This window comes from Hippoglossus hippoglossus, chromosome 9 (genome assembly GCF_009819705.1).
Source record: "Hippoglossus hippoglossus isolate fHipHip1 chromosome 9, fHipHip1.pri, whole genome shotgun sequence".
Lineage (NCBI taxonomy): Eukaryota > Metazoa > Chordata > Actinopteri > Pleuronectiformes > Pleuronectidae > Hippoglossus > Hippoglossus hippoglossus.
This window is the reverse complement of record NC_047159.1, coordinates 24825065-24837083: the sequence shown is the minus strand read 5'-3', so window position 1 is coordinate 24837083 and position 12019 is coordinate 24825065. Positions and strand designations below refer to the sequence as shown.

General features: G+C 41.6%; 1 protein-coding gene across 1 annotated transcript in view; it reads left to right on the top strand.

Annotated features, from left to right (window-relative positions):
- The first annotated feature begins 493 nt into the window (after positions 1-493).
- zmat4a (zinc finger, matrin-type 4a) overlaps positions 494-12019 on the top strand; it is a 146173-nt gene continuing 134647 nt past the window's right edge. Inside the window, exon 1 of the mRNA XM_034596481.1 lies at positions 494-730. Within this exon, the coding sequence (XP_034452372.1) occupies positions 509-730 (222 nt within the window). The 5' untranslated portion in view covers positions 494-508. The remainder of the gene's footprint in view (positions 731-12019) is intronic.

The window sequence follows — 12019 nt, the reverse complement described above, 5'->3', positions numbered from 1 at the left end:
AACACAAATCATTAACACAGGACCTCCATTATTCAGCAATAATGTGAATAACCTACGACTTGATTTGTAGGCTGCTTTTTCTTCTACAACTGATGTGATGCCTCTGTGCGCAGGATTTGGAGTTGTTAAAGCTGCCATTAGGGCTGCATGGGCTCGGTGACATAATACAAAGCAATGAGTGATGTGACTTGCTTACAACTGATTACACTTGACAACACTTTGGAATTCAAACTCAACAACATAAAGAGCAGAGATAATATGTGGAAGCACCTGCTTGGAAATCAATAGAATGTGAGATATATTCCAGAAAAGCCATAATACAGTCAATGGTGGCGATAATGTCATGCTGGTGCTAATTAAAGCCACAGGTCTCTCCGTCATCCCCTTATACATGAATGATGATGTATATGAATGGTTTTTAGTGGCTCCCAGATGATGGTAGTGATGGAGCCGCCACCTCCCACCCTGCCCCGGGGGAATTGACGGCGGCTGATGAGCGCGGCGGCCAATGGGAGCGCAGCGGGGCGGAGAGCAGCGCACATTGTACTACAGTGTAGTGGCTGCTGCTGCTGCTGCTGCTGCTGCTGCCAACAGTGGACGCGTCTCACGCTCAAGTCTGCCGCTCTCCACCTTCCTCTGGTTAATGGATTATACAGTTTCCCTCCAAGTGCAACACCAGCTGGCCGTGTTCCCGACACACTTCTGTCAGGGCTACAGTGTGGAGTTACAGGTACATCCCCATCCACCTGCACCAGGCTTCTTCTTCTTCTTCTTCTTCTTCTTCTTCTTCTCTCCATCTCTTCTTCTCCACTGTCTGTCATTAGAGGCGTGCGTGGCTGCAGAGGAGTGAGTGTGACTTTACGGAGATGCCTCACTGCAGAGGGAAGGCTTGGCTGTCGTGGTGCATGCTGATTTTCCTCTCACCGAGATTCTCGTTCCGTGCGCCGCCGCCGGGAGACGGAGCGGAGCGGTGGCACAGCGGCGCGCTGCGGCGCACAGGCGGGTTTGAGTGGGAAAAGTGAGCGGGGCAGCCTGGTGCTGGAGGTCGACCTCACGGCTAAACAAACAAGTAAACAGGTCGTGCGTGTTGTCGAGCCACCGGTGTGCGGAAGGATGAGGGGTCCAGCGGTCCTCCAGGGGGTCTCTGCAGAGACCGAGGTTCAACTTTCAAAATACAATAGAGCGCAGTGGAATCAGAGGTCCTGCGCTCAGAGGCAAACACCTCCTTAGCAACCGTCAGAGTTTGACAATAAGCTGCTGCAGTCTGTGCCCAGGCTGTTTATCCCTCATGTCACTGATATTAAGGGATGTCAGGTTGCTCTGCATGCAGGTGCAAGGCTTGTTGATTGACTCAAGGTGACATTAAAGGTGGATTAGAGGCCGAGGCGGACACAGGGGGGAGCTGTGGGGGTTAGAGTTGACAGTGCTTGGTTAGTTCTCATCACATCAAGTGAAATAGTGATGATCACACTGATCAGGACAGTAGAACAACTTTCTTCTTTTGCTTGTTAAGAGCGGTTGATGTTGCAGATTGGAAGTCAGTTCATCAGCTTTTTGTGTATCAACACATGTGTGGAAATATTGGTGTGTGTCTGAAGCACAGAGGACTCGTGATAGTGAAAATAATTTTCAGAATTTAGTAATTAGTCAAAAACGCAAAAGGGAATTGAGATGTGCAAATGAATAATTGATGCTTATTTTTAGGTCATTGGTTAGATAAACATTAGATTAAATAACAGAATCAGTTTGGTCTTCCTGATTTCTTTGTGGTGATATATTTGTCATTCAGGACTTCAGTGGCAATTTCCCCCTTGCTCCGAAAAGCAAACAAAATAGAAAATAAGGACGACGCTTGACACAGTCTTTGCTTTGATGTCTCTCAGGTGGCTCTGTCTTTATTAGATGCAGGATTTCAAACTCTTGTTTATTTCGGCTGTTTCCCCCATGTGCTGCAGCCTCTCTGTGTTGTTGTTGTGAAATGAATGCATATCTGAAAATGGGCTCGTAGTATTTCTCCGACTGATTTATCTGCAGGTTATTTGCTTGACTAATCGGTTGATCTTTGTTCAATAAAATGTCAGTGCTAAAAATATGTCACGTCTTATATCCAGGGTCAGATATGTTCAGCTTACTGTTGGAAAAGACGAAGAAAACAGGAAAATGATCACATCTGAGGAACCTCAACAAGTGAATAATAAGAATGAGTTGATTATCAGGATTATCAATTTTTCATTATTCATTTTTTGTGTATCTTCTTATGAAAAATAGTCAGGTTTTCAATGACATAGTGGAGGATTTCAGGTTTCTTTTGGACATTACCTGTAAAACGAATTTCTAAATATGTGCTGTCATGCTGTGGCATAGTCTGTGTTACTGGTGCCACACACTGTTCAGCCACATTCCAATTACATAACTTTCCCACCAGCCAGATCGTCTGTTTAATTTTTTATATGAACATGAAACCTATTTGCTTTATTCTCTCGTACTAGTGGCAGTGCCCACGTTCAAATATAGTTTTTTTTTATGTGTTAAATGCTATTTATCAATATTCATTCTGATGCTGCAGTGATTAACAGAAAGTTCTCACCTCGGCTCCTCCGTAGTTTCTGCTGACTTCAAAGTAGGGGACCAGGCAGAGAAAGTCTGGAGGCTCTCACTTGGACATTTGCGTTCACACATGCAGCTCATCCCCAGAGTTCAGTGCAGATCTGAAAGCAGCTTAAGTCAGAGACATGTTATGCTATTGTGAAAAGTGTTTTAGGATCATTATGAAACTGTTTTGGCACAAAGCAGACTATGATGGGCTGCCACAGTCTAAGTAATTAATGGGAAACACTGCACACACCCCTTCATGTGCAGCAGAAAGGTGAGGTTGCCAGCGGTGAAATCTAACGTGGGGAAAGTTCCCTAATCCTAAACGTGCAGAAAATCCTTAGTAAAGTGCCATCATTTGATTTTAGGTGACAGTTTGTTTTATGAGTGCAGCAGGTGTCAAAAAAAAGAAATAAAGCTGCTTCATTTTGAAACATTTCCTCCTGCAGCATCAGTCCAGCACCTCCTAAAGGAGCAGATATGGATCATACGCATGTTTTATTCTGCAGCCTCTCGCTTATTGACAGGGAGAATAATGCTGGAGAAAACAGTTCACCGACCATGTGCTCTGAGCTCGAACTCCCTTTGCCTCATTTAAAGTCCACTCTTTCCCCCCGAGACACTGCACGACACTGTCACCATCTCCTCCTGGAAACCACAAGATGGCTCCATCTGGGCAGCATCCTTCCTTGTTCCCTTCTAAGGCGCCACATGAAAGTTGTGCACTTAACAGCTACGCATTACAAAACAGCCACAGATAATAAAGCTCCTTCGTCAATGCTTTCTTTACTATTCCGGTGATTTGTTCAGGCCCTCCAGTCATCCTTTCTATTTTCGAGAAACTTCAAGCAGGAAAAAGAAACACTTCCAATCCCCCGTCTGCTGCCTGTAATTTGTTCTGCCTATAAATAAAATACTTTGAAGCTCAGCGCTCAATAATTGTTTGCTTTTGTAAAGTTAAAATTGCCCCTGCTTCTTTGTTGCTTTCCGTTGCCTTCCTGCCGCAGATGTTTTCAATTCTGTCTCCGTTATTACTTTCAAAGAAGGTCAGCTGAGATGCGTCTCAATTTTTTAAAAATAGCACACGGAGTAACAAAGAGTTCCAATAATCTGAGCTGAGCGTATTTGTTTTCACATGCTGGAGAAGTTGTTTTGAGGCAAACAGCGAGCCAAAGGAAATCTGTACGTTACGGTGATGAATCTTTTTTTCGTGGAAGCAGAATAACAAACGTCAAAGCACCCAGACGGACCTTGGCACCGCAGAACAGCTTGAATCATTTTTCAGAACTGCCACGGGAAGACTGTTTTTCTCTGTGATTTCTAAATAAAATATTGAACAGTGTCCAAAAAGTGACACCTGTTCTTACGGTGGCTGACAGGACCGGGTCAAGTAAAACAAACACAGGGACGTCTCCAAGGACAGCAGTGAAATTAAGCCATTGATTTACAAGAGGATAATAAGCATTCTGACTGATTTATCTATATTTAATAGATCATAGATATTTTACCGTCGTGTCTTAGCTGTCAAGGCTGTGAATGTGTTTTGGGGTTGACAGAGATGAATTATAGAAAGTACAGTCAGAACTGATGCAGCAGATGCTGAAGTATCCGCTGCACATGCAGACTGAGGCCTTGAGGGTTTCGATCAAATGTACTCTGAAGTTCTCACTCTCATTTTGTCAAGTCTGCGAGGGCCCAGGACAGCAGAGGATAAAATAAGGACGATGAGACGGGATGTTAAACCTCACTTGCTCCCTATGATGTGAAAGTTTGTAATACGTTTTCTTAATTGGATGTAAAACCCCTTTCATATTTCGGTACTCGTCACAGGACATAGTCTCTTTACTAAACCAGAGTCTACATTCTCATTAGCTGCCTTGCATCTCACTCTTGTGGGAACACATCTCAATTGTTAAAGCCAGTTACAGGCCATAATGCTGAGGTAAATGGGAATTCGACTGTATTTATATAGCGATTTTCTAGTCTAATCAACCGAGTTCTTTATAGCACATATTGATACAGCGCTTTTTCTATTACACACTGACAGCACAGCCATTAGGGGCAATTTCCGGTTGTGCATCTTGCCCAAGGACACTTCGGAATCAGACTCAAGGTGCTGGCAAGGAACCACCGACCTTCTGGTTAGCAGACGGTACTTCCTGAGACACAGCAGCCAGATTAAAGTTGAAAGGGTTTGTGAATGTGTGTGAAAGTTGTGACAGAAGGAACGAATTGATTGTTGTTGCCGTCTTTACTGATCATTAATTTAGATTAGTGCTGTGTCCATTCCAAAGCGGCCTGTTTGTAATGGGCTGTTTGCTTGTCCTGCGGTGATGCTGGAGGCAGCTTTCTTTCTCAAACTGTAAAAGCAGCAGGTAAAGACCGGCTGCCCCTACTCAGTGTGCAAAACCCTGAAGCTGCACCATCACTGCTGCACAAAGAGCAGTAGACTGTTTATTCAAAGTTTGGTGAAGCCTGACTCAGTACGCAGAACCCCCGAACTGGAGAGTCCGTTGTCATTGCTGTTGTCATGACCGCGTTCTTGAGGTGAGTGTGACAATGTCACTTACATTGATGAGTCCATAGTTCAACAAATTCCACACCGCACTTCCTTTGGCCAAAACAACACACATGAAGCTGATGAGATGAACGGTTCTCGAGATATGCAAGCCACAGACAGACAGAGATTTCTGGAAAATGCCGACAGTATAAGTTAAACCTACAATGTTGGATTTTCAACGGCAGAGTTTTTCTGTCCCTGTAAATGATCTAATGATGCTCAGTACTCATCACCGGATGTGAAAACAAGGTCATCCTTGGACATAGGTCATGGTCCGCAGACTGCCTGTTAAGTCACGCTGCCCTGCCCCTACTAGCCACAACTTCACAGATGGCAAGGTGTTGTTTGCTCTCAAGATGTGCATTCAACTTATGGACAGACAGATTTCTGGGAATAGTAATTAATAAGTCATAGATGACCTAATAGATAAGAGTAATGATTCCACTTATTGTGTTAATGTCAGGCAGAATTAATTGGATGGCTTAGTGGTTGTGTTAAAAACTAGAAGTTTGAAAATATGTTAGTGTGTAATCCCTGGTTGGTTTCAGCTTGGCTGTAAATCTTCCATAGACTTCCATATAGTGAATAAGACTCAGTGAGCCTTTTATCGGAGAGAGAATTTAACAGTTCAGCACAAAGTGTGTCGCCGGAGCTGCTGAAGCTACAGTTTCATGTAACAGGTGTCTGCTGTTAACACGCAGGCTGTAGTGTTTCTTTGACAGCACATGATTTGAGTTTCAATCCACCAGCTTGATGTTGCGCCCGCACTGGAAAGAATTAATCTCATTAAGCTGGCCAGTGTCACAATTTTATTGTCGCACCAACTCAACATTTGCCCTAAACGTCTGCTCTGGCTGAACACCAAGCTGATTATATTACTGAAGTGCAGGCAGTCTGCCCAGTGTGCGTGCTAATGTTTTCACTCAGCAGATCTGTGCAGCGCGCTTCAGGTCACACTGCATGGGAATAGTCCACTTAGCAGCAAACACCAAGTAACCACTCATTGTTTCGACCTCGAGGCCTGTCATTAGAATATGGCGTGAATTTGTGTCCCCAAGGCCAAAGTAGCAGAATGATAGAGACAGAATGGGAGATTGGTGCACAGGGAGCTGGGATTGAAAGCACCAGTCTCGGCTGTGAGCGCGTGCCTCCTCACTCATCCAGTCTGGCTAATTTGCCTCCCTGCGGACCAATGTTGGAGTGTCTCACTGGCCCCCAGGGCACCAGCTGGACAAAGTGCTGCTGATGATAGAGGAAACACTTTCTATGGACCTCACAGGTCACTGTGAGAACACGGCAGCTGCTCTCATACTTATATGTGCAGATTTTCTTTCGTAGCAAATCACCAAGCAGCAAATACTCTCATTTAACTGCAATATAACACGTGCTTAGCTTGACCCAAAGATAAGCTAATAATGAACTGTAAAAGGATATTAAGTGACATTTAAGGAACTAAAAGTCAACTAGTACCAATAGTAGACCATCCCCTTAATTAGTCCAACTAATTTGTCTCACATAAAGCTAAAATAACATTATTACATTAACTAAATGAAGTTGATTTACATAACACCAACTTATCTTTTTTAAAGGCAGCTAAAGTAAAATATCTACATAGATGATGTGAAATTGATTTTAGTTAGTCCAAGAAAAAATTATATAATTAATTGGAAATTAATGAGGTAATATTGCTTTTCATCTGATCCCCCGTTTAGACGCATGAGACAAACCTCGTTTGAGTTTTTTTTTATTTTAAAATGCTCAGAAACTAGCATAGTAAAAACCAACCAACATTGAAAACTTTTTTGTTTGTTTTACATACAACAAATATCAAGAAACAAACTGATCTGGAAATAAAAGCAACACAATCCTGACAGTAATCCCGAATTCAACATCAATACAAATACATATATTTTTATACTTATAATATATTAACTTTTACTTGAATACACTTTTCCTTAATGCTAAATCTTTTGAAGTGCACTGGAAACAAATGGTAATCTTAACAGCTCTGTAGCAGAGTGACTTGCAGCCTTAAGAGGCCATTCACAACCAAAGAAAACTACAGTGTTCTCCTAATATTCAACATGACATCCATACAGCCATAAAGCAGCCAATTCCAAAAGAAATGTCTCCCCTCGGGTCCATGCATCTAGCAATATTGATCACAATTGTTCAGAAATAGCCATTCACCAGTTTGACTCTCATGCCCAGCTACTGTAGCTGGTGAAAAATAAATGCCTAGCATTTGTGTTCAGCCAATATGCAAATTAATAACATTTACAGACCAACAGAATCCGGTTTTAACTCATTATAACTTATTAAAGCAGTAATTTAAATGTAGCTTCTAATCTGTAACAGAGTGACTTGCAGCATTAAGAGGTCATTCACAACCACAGAATACTACAGTCACATCGTCCATTTGGCCTGAGTTGAGAGTCATGAAGGTGACAAGGCAGCAATACAAAGGTGGTGTAGAGCAGAGTCAAAGTCAAATAGATGGAAAGGGGAAGTTATGTGGACAAAATTTCCATGTGTGAACATACTTTTCCAAGCTCATGGAAATCCAGTCTTTAAAAATATCAGACCCAGGAAAACATCACTGAGGTCGCAGTGTTTACCGCTCATGCAAACAACTTGATTATCAGCTGCTGTATCTTTGCATTGAGCTTGTGCCCATCCAAATTCATTATGATTTTCTGAATAAACTCGAAAGTGTACTTGAGGTTGTCTGGGAAGCTCAGATCAAAGCATTAATGAGCCCCAACAGCATGATGAACCCCATTATCACCCTTCCTAAGTTGCCCATGACTTTGGTGCCTTCAATCACGATTCCCACGTCCTCTGGCTCCACATCTCCATCTCTTCAGACAGTGTATATCTCCATGAGTGCAATGTCCCTCTCTGCACCCTCAGTGGCGGAGGCCTAAACAACCCAGATACAAAACAGTTTTTAAGTACAATGCTGAGCAACACAATAGAAAATTACCAACAAAAATATAAATTTGAATTCTTACATGAACTGCAGTTTCATAGAAGGAAGTTCATCAGTTGTCGGGTCAAAATCTATGGAAGCCCATTTCCGCCAATGTGATGAAGGAAATACAAATCCTGTATCTCATTATTATGACTTAGTATCTGATAGTTATGAGACAGTATCTCATTATTATGACTTAGTATCTGATAATTATGAGATGGTATCTCATTATTATGACTTAGTATCTGATAATTATGAGATGGTATCTCATTATTATGACTTAGTATCTGATAATTATGAGATAGTATCTCATTATTATGACATTATGAAGTCACCTGGTTCACTTCACTCCACCGCTGCACCGCTCCCTCTGTCCATGCTGTCAGCTGACTCCGCTCCGTGTGTGTCTGCGTCTGTGTGTATAAGGGAGGTGCAGAGGGTTATGAAAAGTACATCCAAAACGTTAAAAAGTAGCGGTACGGTACAAGAACCGATAGGGTAATAATTTAGCCTCTTATGGTCCGTTTATTACGGGTTAATATCCACTCCTCACTGCACATGGCGCAAGTGGAGTGGGAGAGACGCCGTTCAGCTGCCAGAGGAGCCGCTACTTTGAGCTGCTGGTTAGGGTTAACCTCAGAAAGGCTGTAGTTGCATTAAAAGTTAACGTATAGAACTCCACGGGATGGGCAGTTTTCTCTCTCCCTCTCCCTCGCGCTCGCATAACGTCCGCACAACATCGGCACTGTCTGCGGTGCCGGCAAGTCATTTTTATTTTTGTCTCACTTGGGGTCATGAGTTGGTGGGTGTATGATTAATTTTAGTCATGGTGTAGTTATATGAGAGTACATAGAGAAAACATAAACAACAAAATGACCTTCTAAAACGACCCATAATGAGTCCTTCTGTCAGGACAGCATCTATTTGTCAGTGTCAACAGGTCATCTGTCTTTTCTGGACCTTTTGTTAAATTCAAACAGCTAAAATCACTTTGTTAAATTTAGGAATTGGTCAAATTATAGAATCACCTAAGACTCTTACAGTCATGGAAAAAAATAAACAGGAGAAGGCTGAATTCTCACAAGTCAAGATCTCCAAAATCTAAAGATATTCAGTTACTATTGCACTGTACTACAAGCAGCATCAAATCCAATCTGAGAAGCTTGAACCAGGGACTATTTTCTAGTTTTAGTTAAATGACTGAAATGATCTTTTCCCCTAATCAAGTGTTTTCTCTCTAATCGTGGGATGAATTTATTATTCTAACAATAAACCACTGCCTCTCCAAGCTGGCTGTCTCAATACTGGACACAGCCAGCTTGGAGACAGCCGGTGGTCGCGGGCATTATGTTTTTGTGTTGAGCTATTCTTCTGTCCATTCCATTCTTGTGAAGATTGTATCTAAACAACACCTTGAGGGAATTTCTTCAAATTTGGTACTCTCAACTCTACATTCAGTTGGAACAAAGGATGACCTGATTAGAATTTGGAGGTCACTGCAATTTCAGAGCCCTATGGGTATTGTCTGACAATAGATTAGCCTCTGGGGACAATACTTTGGGGCGTCCAGATGGCAGATGATACATTTTGCTCAATGTGCTCTGTGTCTTTTGTTTTCCACACTGACTTGTGGCCAAACAAAGCCTGCGCGATTGTAATTGGTCAAACTACAAATGTAAGGCAGGAGGCTTCTTGCCCCAAAATCTTGATCCTTGCATATTCACATCCAGAATCCCCACCAAACCCTTTTTTGTCTCATGAATGTACTATCTTAAAAAACACCTTGAGAGAGTCATTCAAATTTGGTACGAATGTTCAACTAGACTCACAGATTCATTTATTAGATTTTGGTGGTCAAAGGTCTCACAGATCATATTTTTGGCCTCTTGAACATGAGATCTCAAGTCTTGCTTTAGGGAATTGCTATAAATGTTGGCCATTTGTGACTAGGACTCAAATATTACCTGATTAGATTTCAGTAGTCAAAGGTCACAGTGTCCTCATCGTATTGTGAATGCAATGTGCCAGGAACACCATGGAGGGACTGAAACTGCATTGGTTGGGGGAGGCAAACAACGGTTATTCCATTGCAGAATAGGGAATGTTGATGAAAAAATAAAAGGACTGAATTGTTTGTTTTTGACTAATCCAGTGAGACAAATTACAGTATTTATTCACAGTGATGCAACCGTCCTTTAAATCCAATTTTTTTCTGCAGAGCATCCTGCTTTTTGATTTGCAACACTGCCCACGATGTTCTATTCAACCACAGATATCAAAGAGCCGAAATTTATATCATCTCTCGCCATATTACCCGACCCCTTCACCACTATTAGGACTGCTACTGCATCCACTGAATATGATTGTTTTAGTTACAGCCTTGCACACTTGCTTTTTGAGGCAGATACCAATATTGATATTCGGTAATTAAATTGTGATAACAAAATATCAGCTGATAGATACTTCTTTGTTTGACATTAAAGGTTCAGTGTGTAGAGTTTAGTGAAATCTAGTGGTGAAGTTGCATGCTGCAGCTGAATACCTCTCACCTCACCCTCCTCTTCCAAACATGAAAGAGAACCTGTGGTAGACTTCAGATGTCATAAAAACTCAAAGGGTTTAGTTTGTCCAGTTTGGGCTACTGTAAAAAACATGGCTGCCTCCGTAGAGAGGACTCGCTCCTGATGTAAATATAAAGTATTTAAATATAAAGGACCCATTCTAGGGCAAAGAAAACAACAATTCGTACAATTTTGATTTTTACACACTAGTGAAACACCACTAGGACGGTCATTTCTGACGATCTTTGAATGCACCTCTTCGGAAGGAGTACATTTAGGCTAAAAACACGATGTTAATGACCTGTTTCGAGTCGAATATGACCGTGGGGGTTTAGCCTACTCAAACCCTTTCTTAAATCGTATTAGGTGGCTTTGTCCATGACATCTTCAAATTTCAAAAAGCCCATAGAGATATATTCCAAATGCCTCAAACATGAAATAGAAATAGATCCAGCCTGTATTGTTTCTTCTTGTTATTTTAATTTTACGACTCAGGAATCTCACGTCTGCCCCCTGCAGGTTAAAAACATTTCATTTGGTCTCTGTAAATGGAAATGATGAATGTGTTAATTTGCATATAGACGAGGGACATGATAACAAGTGGTCACTTCATATAAATGTGGAGACACAGTCTACCATTACCTCAAACATTATTTTGACAGTTATATACTGTAGTTACCTGATAGATATCATCCAACATATACACAGTAAAGTATCTGCAATATGCTGATATCAATCAAATTACTGACTTGTCCAGTTTATCGGTCATGCTTCAGTTGCAAGGTTTTGTCATTCGAGAAAAAAAATTCTTTAACAATGTTTTTTACATTTTAAAATGTTTTTTTTATTTTGAAAGAATCAACACTGTAACCCTATTAGCCCACTCAACACAACTGCGATAGAGATGTGATACTGTGTGAGCCGTGTGCTAAAGATACGCCGATGATCCTGACACATGCAACATCCAGTCAAATTACTCAAATTCCATTGACACCATAACAGGCATGACACTGTAATTGCTTACCTTCACCTGTGTGCCATTGGGAATGAAGTATCAGTTTAGATGTGATCGATAATTCCAAAGAATAATGGCCAGGTTCCTCCGTAAAGTTACTGCAGAAGTTTCAGTCACAACTGAAGTGCGTTTATCTTTCAGCACTGCAGTTTCGTGACTTTCAGAGGGCAACTTTTTTTCAGTCTGATGATTCTAGCCTATGCTGGCATTTACACCTCTATCTGGCCTCAGAGAGCTTTAAAATTCATGACAAGCTCACTTTACTCTGCATCATCATTCAATGTCAGCAACAGGCCAGCAAAGATAACTACTGTTCA